This window comes from Alternaria burnsii (genome assembly GCF_013036055.1).
Source record: "Alternaria burnsii strain CBS107.38 chromosome Unknown 705, whole genome shotgun sequence".
NCBI lineage: Eukaryota > Fungi > Ascomycota > Dothideomycetes > Pleosporales > Pleosporaceae > Alternaria > Alternaria burnsii.
This window is the reverse complement of record NW_024066107.1, coordinates 2,294,334-2,316,491: the sequence shown is the minus strand read 5'-3', so window position 1 is coordinate 2,316,491 and position 22,158 is coordinate 2,294,334. Positions and strand designations below refer to the sequence as shown.

The 22,158-nt window shown below is 51.9% G+C and overlaps 5 protein-coding genes across 5 annotated transcripts; 2 read left to right on the top strand and 3 right to left on the bottom strand.

Moving 5' to 3' along the window:
- Positions 1–213: 213 nt before the first annotated feature.
- Positions 214–5,880, bottom strand: GT037_000818 (calmodulin-binding protein sha1; the record flags this gene model as incomplete). The annotated part of the gene is made up of 6 exons (XM_038925865.1): positions 214–3,555; positions 3,611–3,653; positions 3,703–4,439; positions 4,489–4,633; positions 5,054–5,501; positions 5,586–5,880. 6 exons carry the CDS (start codon positions 5,878–5,880, stop codon positions 214–216), a joined length of 5,010 nt encoding a protein of 1,669 aa, XP_038791721.1.
- A 572-nt stretch (positions 5,881–6,452) lies between these two features.
- Positions 6,453–7,540, bottom strand: GT037_000817 (uncharacterized protein; the record flags this gene model as incomplete). Its single annotated transcript, XM_038925864.1, has 3 exons — positions 6,453–6,954; positions 7,019–7,454; positions 7,519–7,540. 3 exons carry the CDS (start codon positions 7,538–7,540, stop codon positions 6,453–6,455), a joined length of 960 nt encoding a protein of 319 aa, XP_038791720.1.
- Positions 7,541–9,814: 2,274 nt separating this feature from the next.
- GT037_000816 (uncharacterized protein) lies at positions 9,815–14,496 on the bottom strand (the record flags this gene model as incomplete). The annotated part of the gene is made up of 4 exons (XM_038925863.1): positions 9,815–10,941; positions 10,989–11,282; positions 11,623–11,721; positions 12,174–14,496. 4 exons carry the CDS (start codon positions 14,494–14,496, stop codon positions 9,815–9,817), a joined length of 3,843 nt encoding a protein of 1,280 aa, XP_038791719.1.
- Positions 14,497–15,692: 1,196 nt separating this feature from the next.
- On the top strand, positions 15,693–17,769 carry GT037_000815 (glycoside hydrolase family 32 protein; the record flags this gene model as incomplete). The annotated part of the gene is made up of 4 exons (XM_038925862.1): positions 15,693–15,876; positions 15,938–16,398; positions 16,449–16,675; positions 16,725–17,769. 4 exons carry the CDS (start codon positions 15,693–15,695, stop codon positions 17,767–17,769), a joined length of 1,917 nt encoding a protein of 638 aa, XP_038791718.1.
- A 642-nt stretch (positions 17,770–18,411) lies between these two features.
- GT037_000814 (protein disulfide-isomerase) lies at positions 18,412–22,070 on the top strand (the record flags this gene model as incomplete). The annotated part of the gene is made up of 4 exons (XM_038925861.1): positions 18,412–18,578; positions 18,644–19,416; positions 20,140–20,394; positions 20,467–22,070. 4 exons carry the CDS (start codon positions 18,412–18,414, stop codon positions 22,068–22,070), a joined length of 2,799 nt encoding a protein of 932 aa, XP_038791717.1.
- Between the last annotated feature and the right edge of the window lie 88 nt (positions 22,071–22,158).

Here is a 22,158-nt window from a genome sequence, read left to right as displayed (position 1 = left end):
TCTAGCGATCGCGATGAAGGATGAAAGCATACTGCAACGCCTGCAGGTAGGTAGGTATAACAGAAACGCCCAGCATAAAACAACAGCGTAACCAACTCCTTCGTTAAACATTCGTTTTCAACTTTCCGACTTCTTCTCCGCATGCCGTTGAGTCCATAGACCATTCGCATATGGTGCTTACAACTTCGACTAATTGTCCGTCGTGTTGGTCGACTACCATCCACCCCTGACCCTCCTGACTTTCTCCTTTCCACCGACTCGACCAGCGGTGATACGTCGGACCCATCGCCTGATTGCCCAACCCCTGGCCAAGGCCTGGAAAGCCAAAACGTCACTTTCAAGTTGCTTGTTGCGGGCATCTTGGATCGCCTTCCAACGTCTCTGAATCACAATGGCAGCATCGACCATCTTCTGCCGAGCTTGCGCCACTACTGCGCAGTTGTGCGCTATCTTCATTGCTTGTATGCGAGTGCTGACCTGACGGCGGACTAAGAAACGGCGGAAAGTGGATTGAATAGTAGAAGCTGCGCGGTGTGTGCGTGCAAGCGGCAACAGTCGACTTGCCAGGAAAGATAGAGTAAGGAGGGTAAAGTCTCTGCTTGGGATTGAACGAGCTGTGCTGTGTTGTGGAGTGAAAAGCGCAATGAATGAAGCTGAGCAGCCGACAGCCTTGAGTTTTGTTGCTAATCCGAGTCGCTCATTTCCTTCGGTGGAAATGGTCAGATTCGACGGCAAGTAGGTATCAACGATGGCCTCTAGAACCTTTGGATCTGCAAAACTTGTGGTCAGGTTTGCAACGCGTAGGCCATGAAGCCGAACAACGGAGCGTGACCATGAAAGCAGAAGACGCTTATGATATGCCATGCCATCCAGCTCAGTGGCACCGTCTTCTTCATTGTCGGAATCAAGGACTTGTCCCTCATAGCTACCCCGGGCCCTGTACCACTGGTTTCGGAAACGCTCTGTCTCTTTGACAAGCTGCGGCCAGTCAACAAGGCTTCCAAGACCACACTTGCCGACAAGTGACCAAAGAAGCGAGAGTGTCTTCTCGCGGTGTCCGTCGACAATATCTTCGGCTTTGATGCCACTGACTGCTGCGCTGGGCATGCCTGTGACATGACTCAATGCAGCTAGGGCAATCTGGACATTGTAGACCTTTTGGGGACGGCCAATGGCTGGGTACTTGAGGTGCTGGGAGAGAACCCAAATTCCTTTCTGTGAAGAATCGAGGGAGCTATTAAGAAGCTCGCCGGTGGGCAAACTGAGAGTGACGGTATCCTCTTGTTGCGTTGTGTGGGTGGTTGACGGGTAAAGCAATAACTCTACAAGACGAGTAAGTGCGATTCCATCACGGAGGTCAATGGCGATATTGTCAATTTGGTAGGTGTACTCTTGTAGTGGATACTGGACATGTTCGACCTTATAATTGAGGTGGTTTAGCGGTCGAGTGATGTCGCCGTGTGAAGGGAGGAGCATCTTTGATAACTGATGTAGGACCTCGACAGATGTTTTGTAGGGTGACGTCGTCTGGAACAGGCAGCCTGATAGAGCATCCGTCGTCTTGGCTTGGTCGAGGATCAGAATTAGCATCAGACTTCGTAAAGCAGTACGGCGCCATGACCAGCCTTGAGAACCAAAGTCATCATCGCTGCGTGTAAGGCTAGCAATGCTGCCACCTCCGGATTTGACGCGAACAGCATCCTCATTTTTTATCAGGAAGGCAGACAGAAAGCTCTCGATAGCCCGGCGCTCTGCGCGATACTGGCGGGAGCCATCATCTGAGCACGTTGAACCTGTGGATAGTCGACAGGGCGTTGTAATTTGGCGGCCGACAATAGTCTCAGCTGCAGCACGCAGTGCATTCAGATCGTATGACTTTGTCCATAGGCTGAGGAACTTCTTGCGCAAGCCAACATCGTCCTTGAGCCTGAGCGTCTGAGCCAGGAGATCCTTCGGTATGCTCAGCGCACCAAATTGTAGTGAGGCCTGTAGTCGCTTGTGAAGCGACGGTATCGCGGGATCGTGGTATATGGCAAGCATCTTCTTGCGCATGTCCTCAGGGCTCTGTTCGTCGGTCGGGTCTCTGCTCGCGGAATCAAAGACTGAGTTCAGAAGTTGTGTAATGGCGACTTCCTGGTAGGTAAGCCAGTTGTCTTCGTATAACTCCGGCTGTGCCAGATCCTCCTGTAGTACTGGATACTTCTCTTGTGATTGTGGTCGCTGGCCTACTTCGTGTAGCATGGTGATGCTGCTTGCTACGCTCCCAGTCTTCTGGCGGCGCAGTGCTGTAGGCGGAGATTTGTCGGTGTGGAACGGCGAGGAGGAAAGTGGCGCGCGCTTCGCCTTGGCCAGTTTGGCTCGTTCAGTCTTGATGGTCGTCCTCAGAGATGCCCTGCTACTTGCGGCGGAAGCAGTGCCGTCTGCTCTTGCCTTGAGCGCTTTTGCTGGTACGTCGTCTTGAGCCACGTGTGATCGTGGTCGCTTCTGCGAGCCCTCTGGCCGTTTCTTAGTATGAAGTGTGCGTTCGGGCTCTTTGGGAGCACTGAAGTGGACCTTGGGGGCCTTGGCGACGGGTTTCTTCGCGTCTGCCTTTGTGAAGTTTATCTCGATATGCGTTCCGATCTTCTTCTTCTCGACAGCCTCGATTCCCGGTGGCATGTTCTCTTTCCCGCCCCCTGAGCCCACTATGTCGCTCGAAAAGGATGAGCTCTGCGACGATCGCGATGTTGTGCTCAAGGGACCTCGCTTGGGTGGTGCAGCGAGAGACTTGCGCGGTGCCTTTTTGTCCCTCTTCAACGCTGGCATCAGATTGTTTCCTTCTTCCTCGGATAGTGTGACCAGATCTAGGCCGATGTCTGGCGAAGTCTCTCGAACGTTGCGCGGCGCATGTGTCGGCTGTCCAGGGTGGATGGTGAAGACTGACGTGTCATCAGATGGGATGTAAATGGTCCTCCGTCGCAAGTCCTTGTTAGGGGCCTGCTTCTTGAGTTCTTTCCTCTCCAAGACATGTTCCTGCAACTGCACCGTCGCATTGGCGTCTGAGGCATGTTTCTCGGTGGGCACCTGCGAGACGCGTCTTCGGTGCGGCTTCTCGTGGTGTGGCTCCTGGACAGGCGCAACAGGCTTGGGTATCCTCTGTGCTGGGTGCGCAAGTATGGTGCTCTTCTTGGTCCTGGCAGCCGCGGGAACGACGCTTGCGCGGCTCCTCCTCTTGACGCCAAACTCTGCTTGTTGCTGTGCCTCCTCCTGTGCGACATCCTCGAAGATGTCGAGAGACGGGTTGAAGGCGGGCTTGTGCGTGTTGCGCATTGGTCGTCGCGGCTTTGCGTGGCGAGCGGGCTTCAGCTCCGTCGTGTATTCGAGGTTTGCCGTCGTGTTGTTCTCGTCGTAGTAGGCGGGCGCGTAGTGGCTTCCATAGCCGCTGTAGTAGCTGCTGGTGGAGGAATAGGGCGCCGGGCAGGGTGTGCCCGCCGTGTATCCGTACATGTTGGCGGGTGGTGAGGTCGAGATTGTGAGGGATCCTCGTTCAAGGGAGTTTAGCATCAATGGGGTGGACTGACGCTTAGCCCATTGTGGCGCACGGGTGGGCCCCGTTTACCAACACCATCACCCGGGCAACAACACCTAAGAAACGGCCGAACGACTTTCCTAAACTTGACGTCACTCGGCATGACACGCGTCCATAGCATACAGTAGCCCTACGGAATCCCCCGGCCAGCTCTGATAGCCTTTGCCGCCTCAGACTGTGCGCGGTCCTCCGCATATCGCTGGTAGATTGGCAAGTAATGCTGCCTCTCGCTCAGCGTCTCCTTGACACTCCTCCTGTTCTCAACAGCAGACAGCCACTTCCTGAATCGCTTCCACACCTCCTCGTCCTCTCCACCTTTGCCCTCATCAGGAATGCCTGAGCCACCCTTGAAGTGATCAAATACCCATAGTCGATTGGCCCAAGGTGCAATGACTATATCGATGAGCTGAAAGTCCTTGCCCGAGAAGAATGGGCCCTCGGCATCCATCTCGCGCGTGAACTCCTTGAGGTGATTGAGGAAATCCTTTTGCTTCTCTTCCAAGCCATCGCCTTGATGTTGTAGGAAGCGGTGGTAGGCAGGTATGATGCGACTACCTACATAGTCCGTCCAGATCCTTGTTCTGGCCCTCTCATACGCATCTGTAGGCATGAGGTGCGGTGTGTGTTGAGGGTAAGCTTCTTCGAGGAATTCACACAAAACCGTACTCTCATAGAGTGGCTTGTCTTGGTACTGTAGCGTGGGAACTAAGCCGCGCGGGTTGAGATCCAGTAGCGACTTTGGCTTGTGGTATGGATTGACTTCAATGTACTGGTATTGTATGCCCTTCTCCTCTAGTGCAATCCAGACGCGCTGCACGAAAGGGCAAAACCACCCTGAATATAATTTCAACGGACATTCTGCAGCGTGAGCCTTGTCAAGTCAGCAACAGACAACATGCAGGAGGTGTGAGTAGACTTACTTTGACTGTGGCTGACGCAAGTCCCGTTGCTTCGGGGTGAAGGTCTGCGTCAGGATGATCCTTGCCCATGATAGTGACTTGATTTGGTCTGTGAACTGTTCTAAACTTGAGAGTATTCGTCGGAACAGTTGAGACTCCCAAGCACCTTAGACTTGCTTCAAGATTATATAGCTGTGATCGCCACATTCGTGACCTTCGACGCCATAGACATGGGTTGTCGTCACATCATTGACAAACGTCGTGGCCATGACGAAAGCGGGGCATGATCCAATCAAAGCTATCCAGCTCTGGAAGCTGGTCGATACATCATACCAGATATATCTACATTATCCACGTGTCAAAGGTTATTCAAGGTCTGCACAATCCAATAACAGGCGAAAATACTAATGCTGCACACGACACTGTTGACGACCTTTGAAGATATCCGAGACACATCGTCTCATGTTACTTGCTTCGGAAAGTAAATCATTGTTTATATTAATTTGCAAGCATTTACAGCTTCGATGGAGATCTACTGCGACCTCAACACAATCTCATTACGTTGATTGTGCTTGTTTGCACTTACATGGACCGTGCCTTTTCCAAATCCGCCTCCTTGAGCTCCCTAAGCTTGCCTGTATTTGCGACCCCACCTGTAACGTTCGCAGCAATAATCTCCTTTGCATAACCCAAAAGGCCGACTTCCGTCACATAGTACGATACGTACTTGCTCTTTATCTCAATCAACGTCATGCGAGGATCCTCAGGCCCGCCAGTGTGCTTTCCGTCGCCGAGATCACCAAACCATGCGGCAGCTCCGCGGCTCCATACCTCCTTGATGCGAGGGTCGCTGTTGTCTGTTGTTGTGGCAGTGCCGGTGATAGAAGCCCATTCCTGAGTCTTGAGGTCTTGGAAGGAGATCTGGACCTCCTTATTTTGGTCCAGGTCGTTAAACTTTTGCGAGTGTGCGTTGGCGAGGAACAGGAAGTCGGGACCGTCGCGGCGGGCGAGAGCCATGGAACGACCAACAGGGCCTTGAAGCGCTGATTAGTTCTTATTCACATTGGACAATTGAGGAAGAATGTGGTTTTAGGGTGAACGGATGGAGAGCGACGTACCGACACCATTGCGGTATGTGTTGAGCATGCAAATCTTCTTGCCATCTACCATTTCAAAGAATTGTTTGATCTGCTGGTCCTTGGGCGTCTCGTCGTCATACTGCTTCGCGACCGAGGGATCGGTCTTGGAGTTGACCTCGCTAGCCTTGAGTTGGTCCGGCATTTGGAAGATATGTGTTGTCGAGAAATATCGAGGGGTAGTGATTTTGGCAGGTGTTGAGATGCGAGCCGTAAATTGGGTTCTAGGCAGGACAATTCTTGCAGAGCGTACAAGTAGTCGAGAAGCAGAAGACATCTTTAGTATAACCTGCTCGTGTATGTACGTAGACGTAACAGTGAGATCAGAAGGTCAAGTAACAGCGGATAATCTACGCCGACGCGAGCACATGTGGCTCGTTGAGAGACGCCCCATAAGCAACATGACGTCGTGATGGAGCGCGTTCAGTTGGCTGGTGTCACTTTGGGTGGAGGTGGAGGCATCTAGACAAATGCATGACGACGTTGTTAATTCATGTCAGATGCGCGACACGCTAAGTACGCGCGCGATCGATCCTTCCAAGATTCCGTCTTTTGGGGCCGGTATGCACGGAGTCCGAACAGATGCTTAGTTTACATCGCATGTCGTATAGCAAAAGGCCGTCTCACCGATGGCCTAAGGGTGGCCTGTTGACCATGGCGGGTATGGAGAGGTGGGTCTCAGTAGCGGTCTTGTTCCGCACTACAACGACGATGTTGCACTTTGCGAAAGAAGAGCTCGACCGTGAAACTATGCAACGCCATGTGCCTCCCTCTTAGTTGACATCGAAGACGGAAGCGTGCATGTGTTCATTGATGCACTACTTATTCGAACAGCACATGTTTGATGAATCACACCGCCCTCCCAAACTGGTCGCTCGCAAAACTATGGTGACTCCAACGCTCATCGTCGACTCTCCTTTCCGACTCCAATTCAATAGTTTTCGTTACAGTCACTTCAATCTTTCTTCCAGCATTCCTTTCAGTACTGGTACTCTTTATGTCGTCGCTTAATCGGTGGAATTTGCCAAACTCGGAAACGTTCCTCATGTGTCCCAGCTCGAAAACTTCAGACTGCGTCTGGGTCGATGTGAATGTCTTCTTGACATGACTCTTTGTTCCACCAACAGTAGATTTTGTGTGCGTAATGAAACCTTGGAGGTGTAGGGCTTTGGCAAACGAGCGGAGGAGTGGTTTAAAAGAGAGAGCACAAGCGCTAAGAAGGTACATTCCAGGTTCTATCATCGTCCAGTTCGTGAGAGAGACATGGTTCCATGTCACATCTGTAAGAGGTCCAGCTTCTGCAAGGGTTTGGGCGAACACCACTGTGCGGACTATAGAGGCGATTATGCCGCTGCACGAATGTTAGTTACGTAGATCGTAGAAGATACGAAGTGACAAATGGCAGGACTACTTACACGCTACCAGTAAGAAATATGAGTAATAACCCAATTCTTCTCCCAATACTGATCTTCAAACACCACACTGTTCTCAGGGGCAGTATGAGAACAGCTAGGTCAGTAACAATATTAGGTACGCTTGAGCTGTTTGCGAAGACCTGAACGTTGAAGCATCGTCCATTCGGATCGCTTTTGTCCCAGTTGAAAGCGAAAGGCATGCATTGGAACATAACAGCTACCGTGAAAGAGATCCAAGTGGCGAAGACAAGAAAAACCAGTGCCTTAGCTACCATGCGCTCATACTTGTTGGTGAGGATGTGTAAGTAGAGCAGTACCACTACGAGTTTCGGGAATGCAACAGCTGCTGGATGTAGGACTTCTTGTATCATAATACCTTTGAAATGCTCACGTATCTTCGCCGGATCCGTGGAAAGAATATAGGCCACGTGCCGACCTGAAATATCGATATACGAAATCAGCTTATGCCTCGTATACAGTCAACATATTGGAACCCTTACCTGTGCTGGCTTTCTCTACCATCACTGCGACGTGTGTCAATGCGTGCTATAGGGATTTTGAGGGGTTACCTACCAATACCGACGATGCACAAACCTACCTCAGCCAACCAGGCAAAGGGTATGAGAACATCTTCAAAATTGAAAGCAGTGCTTGTGAGATGGCGAGAATAGTAGCGCAAAGCAACGAACGTGGTGCAAAAAATGATCAACAGACAGGCCGTCGCTTGGATAGTTGGACCTCGATTCTGGGCCAGGAATGTTGGTGGAGGTTGACGCGCTAAATCCATAGTAAAACCAGAGAAAAGATAGCTACCGGTGTCTGACTGCCAGAGTCAAATTATCGATAGTTTGAGGGTAGGAACTAGAACGAAAGACTGCAAACCGACCAAGCGCGTGCTTTGCGGGTGGAATCATAATCAAATACTACTGCCCCAGCTCATCTTTGCGGCACGGAAGGGAACAAATGTGCTCGCAAGATGTGGCTGGCCGATGTATCAGAGATGCAGATGTACCCGGAGTGTCCGTGCAAACCTCGGCGCATATACATTGGTCGAGCAGATCTGTACCATTGTAGTAGCCCTGGGGAACGCGTTAGAATGTACGACCAAGGAGTCAGATGTACCTGGGAGGACCATACATGAGATGCGTGTGACAACTTACCTATTGGTACTTGCTTTCTTGAGTAGGGATATGGGCTGTCTTGCCAAACTTCTGGGATATAGGTAAGCTCAAGGATTTGATGCTGATACAGCACTGTTCGAACGCGTGAGCTGACACACCATAAGCTAGTTTGGGTAGTTGGTACAAAGCAGAACCCTTTGGGGTTCATCGTCAGTACTCCTAAGGACGTCATGTTGGTCTTGGTATTCTAGTGAGCCGTAAGCTTCACAGCAGCTGGCTGATCTTGAAGCATCAAGGGAAAAATGCAGAGCCTGACTGTAAGCGGAAGATACATTGGCAGGTACCATGAGTGAAACACGCATTCGCCATGAATGCAAGCTGTATGCGAACTGTACTCCTCCTAACCCAAAGTTAGCCGCTGGGCATGATCGTATTGGATCTGCTTGAAAAAAACCCGAAAGTGCTTGAGAATCCTGAAACGCAGTTTCCTACGGGTTTCTTGAATGCATGAACAAGTATCGAAGGGTACCTGGCATACCGTCGGATCGTAACTGTAAGCGAGATAATTCGCCTGAACTTCGAGATGCAGTACTTCACGCTATATCTGAATAATCATTGTCTTGCCGCTTTCCTGATGACCGGAGTCCGTGGTCACACTGAAAGCTTACCAGCTAGAACTGGGCGCGGGGCGTTGATATCGCTTGCTCTGACATCGACACTTTCTGCGACGGGAGCTACATGTAACGAAGACCGGAAGGTCGATGATACGTTGCGGAACCAGTGACCAGATTGCTCGGTTGGCTAAAGTGATGAGATGCAGTGAGGTTGTTGGTGGCGAATTTGTGAGACAGCCTGAGTGAGAAGCGAAGCTTGAGCCACAACGCACGTACCCAAGATGACGACGGAACCTTCGCCTTGGAACCAAAGACTCCCAGCCCATCACGCATACGTTGAGGTCTTGTTCATGATGCAGCAGATCGAAAGAACATAATATCCTAGATCATGAGTACTTTGATATTGTTCATGGGGATGCTTCATCAACTAACTCAGCGAGTGAGCGTCCTTATGCAGAAGAAAGCGAAGTTTCGCGTTCATGTGCGGAGTCGAGGGCGTAGGGCTGTTCATACATGGCCCCTAAACCAGTGTTCCTTATGCCGAGCTCCATCTTCGGAGACAGGATTTGAGACTTGGAATTTGAACATTTGAACCCCAATCAGAAACCACAATAAGGTTATCGCAATCACAGTTACCAAAAAAGACAGTTATTGAGTGTAAAAACCAAAAACCATATCCTAATTAATCATACTACCAAGTAATCCAAAAGCATCCGCTGTGTGCGGATATCGCTAACAAAAACAAGATATGGGTATATAGTGCCGCCGTTAACAACCAAAAAAAGGAAAAGGGTATAACCTCGTCATAGTCGTTAAAGCGTGAAGAATCGTAAACGTAACCATCATTACCGGGCCCGGGGCCAGATGCCAAGAGTGGAGAGATAAAAAAGCAATGCAAGCCAACGCCATACATGAAACAGAGCAGAGAGGGAAATGATCCAACATCAGAACCAACGCCTGCGAGCAAATAAAAAGTAACAGAGCCGTACAAAATACAACATGAAAAGAGATGAACAGCAAATGTACAAACGGAAAGACGAGTGTTGAGGAGATAGCCCCCTTTAATCACCTCGTCGCATGAAGCCAAAGCGCTTCTTCTTTTTGGCGTCCTTGGAGTCTGCCATCGGTGCATTTGGGTAGCCAGTCAGGGCAGCCTCCGCGTTGAGTCGTTCAGCTTCCTCATAATCAAATGGCTTAGTCCACTGTCTCTGTGGTATCTCTCCCAATCTCGTGCTGTCGGAAGCAAAAGTGTAGCTAGATGGTGTGGCTTTGTCCAAGCGACGACGGAAGTGAAGGGTCGCTGGGGCCTGATCGAGTAATGGCGGAGGAGATAGGTAGGAAGGTTTGTTTGGAACTGGCGGCTTGGAAGAGACTGAAGGTTTGGAGTGAGCAGGAGACGAGGAGCGGCGGGTTGTAGGGGCAAAGGTAGGGAGCTTGGGGGTAGGCTCATTGAGGTGCTTTGGGGAGGGTGATTTGCTAGTGGTGTAGGCAGCTTCCTGGGGCCATGGTTCGCGTGGGTCGTCGAAGGAATCAACGCGCTGCTTGACAGCACCACTTGTCTTTGTTGGACCGCCACCTAGTGTACCTCTGATAACACCAGACGTTTCAATCTCGAATGGCTCGACAGGTACATAAAGGGGTAGTTGTGGTGCCATCTGAATCTTCTTTGGCTCGGGAGATGCCAATGGAGAAGAGCTGCGTGATGAATTGGATGGCGACTTCACTGAGCTAGATTTCTTACTCGATGAGCTGTCTTTACGGGAGGTCTTTGGTCGCATGACGACGAGCCGTGGTTCATTCGAGCTCCGACTTTTGATGGACATGCGTGTTACTACTGGGCCTGAAGAGCGTTGGCGAGAAGAGCTCGAGTGCTTTCTCTTCTCCTTCTCAGGACTGGTGCTTCGAGAAGAACAGTCGTGGTGTTTACTTGTGCCGCATCGCGGGCATGGTGGAGCGCCAATGCTATGCAGCTGAAGTTGAGATTGGCTTAGTCGCTGATACAATTGAGCAAGGCTTTGTAGTGCTTCGCGACGTGATGCATCGGAGAGATGGGTCAATGACTTGTAGTCTAGATCTAGGTGGCCCTTTCCGCTTTTGTGTCCATCATGATTTAAAAACGCTGCGATAATAGCAACTAGGCCGGTGTTTAATTTGATCAAGATCTCTGCGAGGGATGCATGGGCAATAGCTGTATTGTGTTAGATTGAAAACAGATCAGGTGAACGTTCTACTTACAGTCGCCCTTTGCGAATCGCGGCCCGATGCCGCTGTAGTAGCATTCAGTATACTTCCCGGCCACCTCCTCCGGCCCTCTGCGTAAGCTTTTTGAAAGTTGGTGCTCCGCAGTACTTGTTGAATCAGGTACTTCGGTATCTCTCTTTGATCTGCGCTTTCTTCTCCTCTCGCGCAACTTTTTGAAGATGTCCAATCCATTTGTGAAGGCTTCTATAATGCCAGAGACACATGTAGATACCTCGGCTTCTTCAGCCTTACGCGCAACATGTGCATGGTCCAACTTGACCGCCATCGCTAAAACGCAAGACAACGAACAAGGAAAAGGTGCAATGCAGAATGGAACTTAAGAGAAAGGAAGAGAAAAGGACGATAGGTATACAAAATTGCAATAAACAAAGTGCGGTCTAAGCATCCATTAGCGAGGGTGAATGAAGAGTCATCCAAAAAGCCAAATCACAACGTTAACCTCAGTTGTGTTAAGTCGAGTCAAAGTCGCCGTTAACACGCTCGCCCAAGACGGGGGCCCTGACACTTATCCCGCTGGCATCCCGACCCATGTCGCCGCACGCCCTCGATTGCTCGTAAGTGTGTAGCAGGGCTTGCGTTCCTGCAGTCGTTACTGGGTGCTACCCACTGTCCTCGCACCGCCTAGGCCACCGTTCCAACCTTGTGCTGTTCACGACCTGCACGTAGCCGCCTCGATGTGGTGTCTTGGGAGGCAGCTGAGGTTTAACTGGACACGTGTTTTACGCTAGCGACAAGCGACGACGGGATGAGGCAGGCTAGACTGGCATCGATAAGCTTTGTGGGTCTGGTGAGTGGAGGACTCGAGAGCGTGCATTTACATGTGCATATAAATGTGCATGAAACATTCGTCCAGTATCGCCTCGTGGGCTGGAATTACTGCGACTTGGAGGGAGTATGCGTGCGGGGTGCATACGAGATGAATGGACAGGAGAGCATGCTTCGTTGTTTCGCTGTTGACGGCGAAATGATCAAACATGTGTAGCGATTCGTAGTGGAGCACCGACCGGTGAGCGTGTCAATCGCAGGGATTGCCTGTCGTGCTTTATTGGACAACTGCGACTCCCTGTCGGTCAAAGAATAATCAGACAAACCCAAACGCCTCGCTATGCTATACAGAACCATAACAGTGCCATCATCCATCGTCTATCTACTGCTCACCGTCTGCAACATCTTCCATGGTGACCGTCCGCCTCGTCGCACCCTGACTGTCCGAATTATTGTCAGCAACCGCAGAGCTTGAACCCTCAGTCTCAGTCCTTTCCCCTACGTTGCCAAAACTCCAGCTAGACTCAAGACTATTGGGATCGGCAGGCTTTGGGGACGAAGTCGAGGACTGATCAGAAACAGTCGCGTTTGGCGCTGATGGGGTTGGCTGGCTTTGAGGAGTCACAGTAGCAGACGTTGAAGGCCCTGCTTCAGATCCCACTACTGGCTGCGATGGTTGCGATTGAGGTTGCGCCGAGCTGTCTTCTTGCGCCAGATGTCCAGGTTGCGAGGATGGACGTGTCGCGGTTTCTTGGCCAGTCCGTGGCGCTAGTGCCATCGGCCTCAATGTCCACCCTTCCGGTAGCGTTAGCCCTTCGGGTACACCAGGATCACCCTGACGCAAGACGGAACCTCTAGAGAAATAGGCTTGTGGAGTAAATGAATTCGTACTGGATGCATTCAACGAGGCAATAGGCGGTAGCTCTTGCCCTATTGCGGCTGTTACGCCAGAAGCCTGTTGAAGTCGGTTGAGCTCAGCAAGAAGTCTGTGGAGAACCTCGAGTTGCTCATGTTGTACGTTCAAACTTCGCATCGATTCAATGATGTTCTGTTGTATACGCAGTATGTCCGACTGAATATCTGACGGGTGAAGTGCGATAGCTCCGGGCATGGGTCCAGTAGGAAAGCTGGGAGCAACGCCTTGTGTGACCGCTATGTGGCCCTGTGCTTGGTTTTGTTGGTCTTGATTTTGCGCCACGTTGTTCGCGGCAGCCTGTTGACGCAGTCGCTGAATCGCATTCTGCACAGCGACGTTATCCTGTTGGCCGGGTGGTACCCGAATATTCCCGAGAGCAACTCGAAAGGGTCCGAAGTTGAAAACGCGCATGTTGCCGGCTGGGGGATTCGCCTGTGCACCTTGCGGTGCTGCCTGTTGGCCCTGACCTTGTTGCCCTCCAACGGCACCTTGTTGTGCATTTCCTCCAAACATTGCTCGCAACGCCTCTCGGTTCTGCTGGTTTTGCTCTCCGGGGTTGGCCTGGTTGTTGCGCTGTGTGTTCTGTGTCGTCGCCGATGCGAGTACTGGTCTTCGGCACGTGGGACACACTTGTTGTCTCTCCAACCAACTACGAAGACAGCCAAAATGCAAGATGTGCCCACATGGAAGCTTCTTCGGCCGTTGTCGCTCATCCATCCTTCGGCCAGGCTGCGCACCATCCGCACCTGGCTGTGTCCAGGGCCGCATCTCCTCGCGACAGACGATGCATGTATTCTCTCGATCCAGTTCTTCTGCTGTCGCGTCTGGATAGCGTGTGTTCATGTCGCGGGTCGCGTTCCGGTACTGGATGAAGTCGTTGATTCGCTTGAGAAGGGATCGTATCGTCATGAACAGGTCTCGCATAATATGGATGGGTATGCCGTAGAATGTCATGAGAATGACGAAGAAGCCCAGATAGACAAGTGTCTTGACGAAGTCGGTCGCGAGATCCAAGTAAAACACCCAGCGGCCCTTTTCCTCCCACCCGGGCACGTCGCCTTCATCTTCCTCCTCCTCTTCCTCCTCCTCTATCTCGACAGGCGCTTCAGCTCCAGCTGCTGCTGCCTGTTGACGTGTCTGTTCTCTTGCAATTCTGCGAGCCTCCTCTCGTGCCTTCTCTTGGCGCTGTGTGATGAATAGTTCGACGAGCGAGAGCGTGTATCGTAGCAGAGTCGAAATGGATGCGGTCGCCAGGAGGACGTATTCGAAGCCAAACATGACCATGACACCAGGCCGCGCCTCTGAGAGAATGGAATCGATGCAGTATTGCATCATGAATATATCGAAGCCAACGGAAAGTAGCAGGGAGCTCATCAGGCGGGTGTGGAACAACTTTGGATTCGCGGGCGGCTGTTGCTCGAGAAACTCGACCCTTCCCTCCCCGATCCACTGCCAGACCTTGCCTGCGAGCAAGCAGAGGAACATGGCGAAGAACCACATGCCAAGATCGTCTCTGAAGATGGTCATTGCTAGTAATGTCTCGCTCACAGCAAACCAAGCCTTGTCGTATAGCTGCTCCGTCTCGATGGGGCGCAGAGGGCCATAGAAGAGTCGTTGGAGTCCATAACCAAAGCTCGCGGCGACTATGAGCATGAGATTGACCAGGAACATGAGCGAGCCGGTGCTCTGGGAGATGTAGACGGCGGCCGAGTAGAAGTTTGGGCGCTCATAGTATGCGCGCATCAGCACGAGGTTGGCCACGACGGCCGAACCTGCAACGTAGAGTTTGAGTCGACTCATGGTGCTATGGTGAAGCTGCAAGACGCCTATAAAAGGTTGTGTGTCCCCATCTGAGAGTGTAAACAACGACTGCAAGTCGCGTTGCGGCGGTGCTCGCGTTGGGGGGTTTAGGAAACGTGGCCCGCCACGGCAATGACGTTCGCCCGCCGCCAAGCACAGAGAGGCACATGTGCAAGCGAGTGAAGTGCAACACATCGTATCGCTTGCACGTGTGCCTTGTGTACTTCAGTATATTCCGAGCATCATCATTCTCCCCAGAAAACGAGAAGCCATGTCGTGCTCACGGATTCATGGGCTCTGGAACGCTGCGGTGTGCATCAACACCCCAGATTCTGGCGCGCGATAGCGCGTAGGCAGTCCTGCGTCCATGGTACTCCATCTCATGCACACCATCCATGGAATGGTTCACTGGGCTGCTCGAGCGTTCCTGCGCAAGAGCTGCACGTCTGAGAGCTACTCCCCAGTAGTCCGAAGCGATCCGGATTCTACATGGCAGAGCTCTTGGTCATCCCCGCAGCAAGATTTCCAAGGTTGGTTCTCGGGAGGATACTCGGTAGCACAACAACCCACTACTACTCCAAGGACCGTTGTCGGTAATTGCCAGCCAAGCCATGTCATGTACACAAGAAAAGTCTTCTTCAACTTGGACCAGGCGCAGCGATTACGAGACTGATCGGAGGAATTTCCGGACTTCGAGGTCCGCTGCCTTTCCACAACAGTTTAGCAACTGTACAGGAGATGACTGGGTGGCGTGTACCAGCCCTTCTATGCACGTTCGAGAACGACACTTTCTTCTTTCCACTACCGATTGTGGGGAACCATGGGGAGCTTGTGCCGAATTTGCGGGGATCGTCAACAGGCTACTGCAAACCAGCTTCGGCATTGCGCCAGCCCAGACCATAGGCCCGGGGCGCAAGCTCTTGGATTTGAATATCATGATCACAGACTATCTTGGTGGACCCTGCTTCTTTACTGCGGAAAAGTACATAAACCTCTCATAGCTGCTGTTTAGTTTGAGTATCGATCAGCGAACCCATTGTTCAGGTAAGCCTACGCTCGGAGTACCTTTGGTCTTTGTATCGATGTTGTCTATCTTGATTCAGACTGGAGGCTCCTCGGACTATGACTACGTCTTTATTTCGGCTTGTGACTGAACTGACCACCCGTAGCATCGACAACAACCATCTTCAAACAAGATGTTTCGATCCCTCCCTCTCCTGAGCGTGGCGCTCGGAGGCCTCTCCACTGTCGGTGCGCAGGAGTTGCCCGCAGTACTGACTGCCGATATCATTGAAAGCATGGGCAACAATTCCCTCTTCACGAGATGGCGCCCGACTTACCACTTCTCTGCACCAGCAGGATGGCTCAATGATCCGTGTGGTGCGTCTCTCTGTGCGAATCACGTGTGAAACAGATGCTGACTTCGTACACCGATCCATAGGTATGATGTACGATCCTACTACAGAGACTTATCATCTTCACTACCAGTGGCATCCAAACCACGTCAACTGGGGTAATATCTCTTGGGGTCATGCGACGTCCAAAGATATGATCACTTGGACGGACGTCGGAGGTTGGGAAGACGATAAGGCACAGTCTGTCGGTACCGGACCCTATCCCGACTCCGACAACAGCAGTTACTATGGTCTTGGTATCTTTTCTGGCTCAGGACAACCCTACAACCTTAAGGGCGAGCAAGACGGTACTCTCATCAACTTTTACACTTCAGTTCAACACCTTCCCACAAACTGGGCTTTGCCATATATCCCGGGAACTGAGAGTCAGAGCATTGTCATTTCCAATGACGGTGGTAAGACGTGGGAGCAGTTTGCCGGTAACCCTATCATGACTGAGCCGCCGGAGGGTTGGAACATTACTGGATGGCGCGATCCTTTTGTCGAGGTATGATATCTGTTCAAACTCTTTCCGAGTCCAGCACTAACTTTCACAAGCCTTGGCCGGAGATGGATGCTCTCTTGGGACAAGAGGAGCCTCACTGGTACATGGTTCTCGGCTCCGGTATCAAGGGCGAAGGTGGAGGTGGTCGCATTCCTTTCTACAGTGCCCCTGCCAGCAATTTGACAGACTGGACCTTCCTTGGTGCCTTGTGGGAGCCCGACAGGAACGAGACTCTTGGTTCACTGGTCGAGACTGGAACCTACGGCTTCAACTTTGAAGTGTGAGTGTAAAGCCTCTTACATTTACGGTCCAAGTACTGACTTGTGCAGATCAAACTTCTTCTCTCTGAAGGATGAAGATGATGACGTTCACTACTACGTCCTTATGGGAACAGAGGGAGGTAACCTTACCTGGCATCCCCGTGCACAGTGGGGTTTGTGGAACGAAGGCCAGGTCACTAGGAGGGAGAATGGCTCAGCCGAGTTCACCCCTCTGTCCGGTGGCGCCATTGATTCTGGCCTACTTTACGCAGTAACCAGTTTCTGGGATTCAAAGAACGACCGTCGCGTCCAGTGGGGTTGGGCAAACGAGGAGAACAACAACTTCGCCATCAACCAGCAAGGCTTCCAAGGTGCCATGGCCATACCACGAGAGATGTATGTCATCAAGACCAAGGATCTGGTCAACACCGATGCCGGCCTAACCACCAAGGGAAACACTCGCGTGGTAGAACACAGTGACGGTACTTTCACTGGATACACCCTGGGAGCTCGCCCTCTACCTGATGTTGTCGAGGGGCTTCATGGTGGAGCCGAGCCACAAACCATTCAGACTGAGAAGACTGCTTGCGTTTCCGGTGACGTTTCCGGCAATGGTACCAGCCATATGCATCTCCAAGTTACGCTGTCTGACTTCACTGGACCTGCTGGTGTTGTGGTTGCTCAATCGCCCGGACACGAGGAGCAGACAATCGTTTGGTACAGTCCTGAGAACTATACCATCAACGTTGACCGCTCGCAATCGTCCTCTATCGAGCAGTTCGCCAATTACACTATGCTCGGATACTTCTACCCTTACACGTTCTCCAACGGTACAACCGAGTCTCTGCACATGGATATCTTCATTGATGGGTCGCTCGTGGAGGTTCATGTAAACGATCGCTTCTGGCTGACCACTCGCATCTACCCGTCTCGTACCGATAGCACGGGTTTTAGCATATGGACTGGTGCCAACTCTACTGTCAAGGCTTCGGACATGAAGTTCTGGAACATTGAGACCAACGTCTTCCCTGAAAGGCCAGTGAACTCAAGCAGTGAGCTTGTCTTCGATACACCCGAGGAGACGAACAACTATATTTGGTGGACTGGAAACTAGATGAGTAATGTCTCAGATGAGTGCAATGCGGTAATGATGAATGACGAAGGCATTGTATTGCACGAAGGGTGCTGCTGATCGAGAAGTAACCATCGTATGTAGAACGTGATGTGCAAATCAACCATTGTGAATCCACAAATTCCATGTATTGGTCATCTGAAATCGAAAGAAAATATCCGTCCAGCCGTAGTGCAATCCGCATTCCATTATCGTGGTCGCGTTGCGACCTCAGTAGCCAATAACTTTAGCTGAGCGTGTCCGCGGAACAACATCAGCATCGCTTGCCCCGCCGGCTTCCCCAAACAGCTCACCCCGCACATCGTCCATGTTTGTGGACGGCACGTGTAGCGTCTTCAACAGGCACATGGCTAATAGTCCACCGGATAAAATCGCAATAATGCCGTTAGCAGCAATGTGCCTACCGTCGGTGGCGTTAGACATTGGATGTAGGCGGCGATAGGAAATTCGTCGCCATGCATTTAAGTCCGGTCTCCTACTTTCAACTTACTACATATAACCTTGACTTCTACGGCGGACTCGGACACCTATTTTGATTTCAGATTTCTAATATCCATCTTGTAAGCAAAGGGGCTCTGAATTGCTGTAAGAACGCGGAACTTGTATTTCATACTATACGACACTATGGCGAACGCGGAGGAACGGTACAAGCTCTCGCAGGAGCAAATCGACTTCTTCCTAGAAAATGGGTGGCTGAAGTTGAGCAACTGTTTCACGAGAGAGCAAGCAGAGGGTCTACAAGAAACACTCTGGACCAGGTTGGGAATGGATTCTAATGATATGTCAACATGGTACGGCCGTTTACCCTACCTTATGTGGCGCACTTGTGGCGAAAGCACTAACATGACGAGCATAGGCATACTGAGCGAACGAATATGCCCTTCTTCAATGAATTTTCCGTAGAAGAGTTCGCGCCGAAAGCCTGGGCAGGAATCTGCAATCTCGTTGGCGGCAGCGATCGCGTCGATTCCAATGCATCAACGTGGAAAGACGGTTTTATCGTGAATCTTGGAACAAACGAGGGTCACAACAAGGTTGTTCGGCCGCAAGATCTTCCTGGTTGGCACGTGGACGGCGACTTCTTTGTGCATTACCTCGATTCGCCTGAGCAAGCGCTGTTGGTCATTCCGTTGTGGACAGATATTGTCGCTGGCGGCGGTGGAACATATATCTGCCCAGGAGCCATTCCAACTGTGGCGAAGCACCTGTACGAGAATCCTGAGGGAGTCAGCCCAAGGATGACGCCACGAGCGCAAAATCCAGAATTTGTGCAAGAACAAGGGCTGAAGTGGTTTAACGATCTTGCTGCTAGTATGCCCGATGAAGCTTTCGTCGAAGCTACTGGTGTAGTCGGTGACGTCTACCTTCTACATCCGCTGATGCTGCACTCCGCTTCCAACAACCAGCTTCGAAAGGTCCGCGTCATTACCAACCCGCCAGTATCGGTCAAAGAACCCTTTGTATTTGACCGTGCGGATGGGAATTACAGCGCGGTGGAGCGCAAGACATTGAAGGCGCTGGGCAAGGACAGAATTGAAGGTTTCAAGATTACTGGAAAGAGGCAACAGGTCATTCCTGAGCGTGTAAGGATCCAGGAAGAGATGAAGAGGAAGGAAGAAGAGCGGTTGCGTAAGCTGGAGGAAAGAGCGGGACTTGACGAAGCGAGTCAAAGGGTTGCTACTGCTGCGTGAATTTGTATTCGTTGAGTCAATCTGACATGATTGAAATCAGATGATTGTGTTGAGTGCACTTGGATTGGCTGGGTTTACAGTGAATATGGTTCTCACGTTCAGTAATCGCAATGTGAGATTTAGATACGGAGGCGGAAGTGTTCCGCGGTTAGATGTTGCGATACCACATTTCCTCTGAACAGGTTTTTGGGGTAGTGTAGATATTCGTGAGTGCCCCAGAAACGCAATTGAAAGTTGTTGCCAAGTTAGGAATTGAAGGCCAGACATTCGGCATGTACCATGGCTGGTGCTCTGGTCGAGGCCCGATTAAAGATATACGAGCCACACCCAAGTGAGTGAACACCTGTCCTTGGATGCTGACATTGGCTTGATTCGGAAATGGCAAGTGAAGGAGGCCCATAGATTAATAATATGCATCGAAGATCGGCAGGAACACGCAGCTAACTAGAAGCGGGTGAAATACAGGGAAGGGCTAGGGCAAGGTGAGCGAGATAGAGAGGCGGCGCGGCGGATTGCTAAGTAAAGGTGGGTACATAGCATGCGGCGGGTAAGAGTAACGTGGTCTCAATGTGGTGAAAGTCGGTGCAGGGACCGTGCTAGCGCTAGGCTGGAGCATCCGTGCGCCTACTACGGGTGGAACGTGAAGTTAACACATTGCCAGTTCCAAAGCCGCCACGGCCTCCACTTGGAATAAAAGCCCACCTCACCGCTCTCCTCTACTTCTACCCCATACGCCGTGCAGAGGACCATCAACTCACTCTTCCTCTACCACCCACATCCCACCACAGCAAAATGAAGTACACTACTGTCTGCGCTGCTTTCTTTGCGGCCGTTGCTGCTGCGTCTGACGTCAAGCAACTCAAGACGGACAACTTCAAGAGCTTCATTGAGGAGAACGACCTCGTCCTCGCAGAGTGTAAGTAGTTGCCGCATTAACAAATGGATTGATAAATGTCCAAACGGGTGCCCAAACTAACAAGTAACCAAGTCTTCGCGCCATGGTGCGGCCACTGCAAGGCGCTTGCTCCCGAGTACGAGACGGCGGCTACCACACTTAAGGAGAAGGACATTGCCCTCGTCAAGGTCGACTGCACAGAGGAGGCAGATCTGTGCCAGGAGTACGGCGTTGAGGGCTACCCCACCCTCAAGGTCTTCCGTGGCCTCGAGAATGTCTCGCCCTACGGTGGACAGCGCAAGGCCGACAGCTTGATCTCCTACATGACCAAGCAGGCTCTCCCTGCCGTCTCCGAAGTCACCAAGGACACACTCGAGGAGTTCAAGACCGCCGACAAGGTCGTCCTCGTCGCCTACTTCGCCGCCGACGACAAGGCCTCCAACGAGACCTTTACCTCGGTCGCCAACGGTCTCCGTGACAACTTCCTCTTCGGTGCCACCAACGACGCTGCTCTGGCCAAGGCCGAGGGTGTCAAGCAGCCCGGTCTCGTCCTCTACAAGTCCTTCGACGACGGCAAGGACGTCTTCACCGAGACCTTCGATGCGGACGCTATCCGCGACTTCGCCAAGGTCGCCTCCACACCCCTCATTGGTGAGGTTGGCCCTGAGACCTACGCCGGATACATGGCCGCTGGCATTCCCCTCGCATACATCTTCGCCGAGACTCCCGAGGAGCGTGAGGAGTTTGCCAAGGAGCTGAAGCCCCTCGCTCTCAAGCACAAGGGCGAGATCAACTTCGCTACCATCGACGCCAAGTCCTTTGGCCAGCACGCTGGCAACCTTAACCTCAAGGTCGGCACCTGGCCCGCTTTCGCTATCCAGCGCACCGAGAAGAACGAGAAGTTCCCCTACGACCAGGAGGCCAAGATCACCGAGAAGGAGATTGGCAAGTTCGTTGACGACTTCCTCGCTGGCAAGATTGACCCTAGCATCAAGTCTGAGCCCATTCCCGAATCCAACGACGGTCCCGTAACTGTCGTCGTTGCCCACAACTACAAGGATGTCGTCATTGACAACGACAAGGACGTTCTCGTTGAGTTCTACGCCCCCTGGTGCGGTCACTGCAAGGCTCTTGCTCCCAAGTACGAGGAGCTCGGTCAGCTCTACGCTTCCGACGAGCTCTCTAAGCTGGTGACCATTGCCAAGGTTGACGCTACTCTCAACGACGTTCCCGATGAGATCCAAGGTTTCCCTACCATCAAGCTCTTCCCCGCTGGCAAGAAGGATGCCCCAGTCGACTACTCTGGTTCCCGCACTGTCGAGGATCTCGTCCAGTTCATCGAAGAGAACGGCTCACACAAGGCTAGCGCCAGCGTTGGCGAAGCTGTTGAAGGTACGACCGAAAAGCTCGCTGAACAGGCCAAGGCCGCCTCCGAGGTTGCTGCTAAGTCCGCCGCAGATGCTACCGAGTCCGCCAAGGCCAGTGCCTCTTCCGCCACAGACTCTGCTGCCTCAGCTGTATCAGAAGGCACCGAGACGGTCAAGTCTGGTGCTTCTGTCGCTTCCGACTCAGCCTCTTCCGCCGCTTCCGAGGCTACCAAGTCTGTCAAGTCTGCCGCGTCCGAGGTTACCAACTCTGCCTCGTCGGCTGCGTCAGAGGCTTCAGCTTCAGCCTCAAGCGTCAAGGACGAATTGTAAATGACTCGATTCTTGTGTTCGTTTGCTTGTGTTGATGCTTTCGTGTGTACCATTACCCCTTTCAGCATTTGATAGCTTTTCATACATG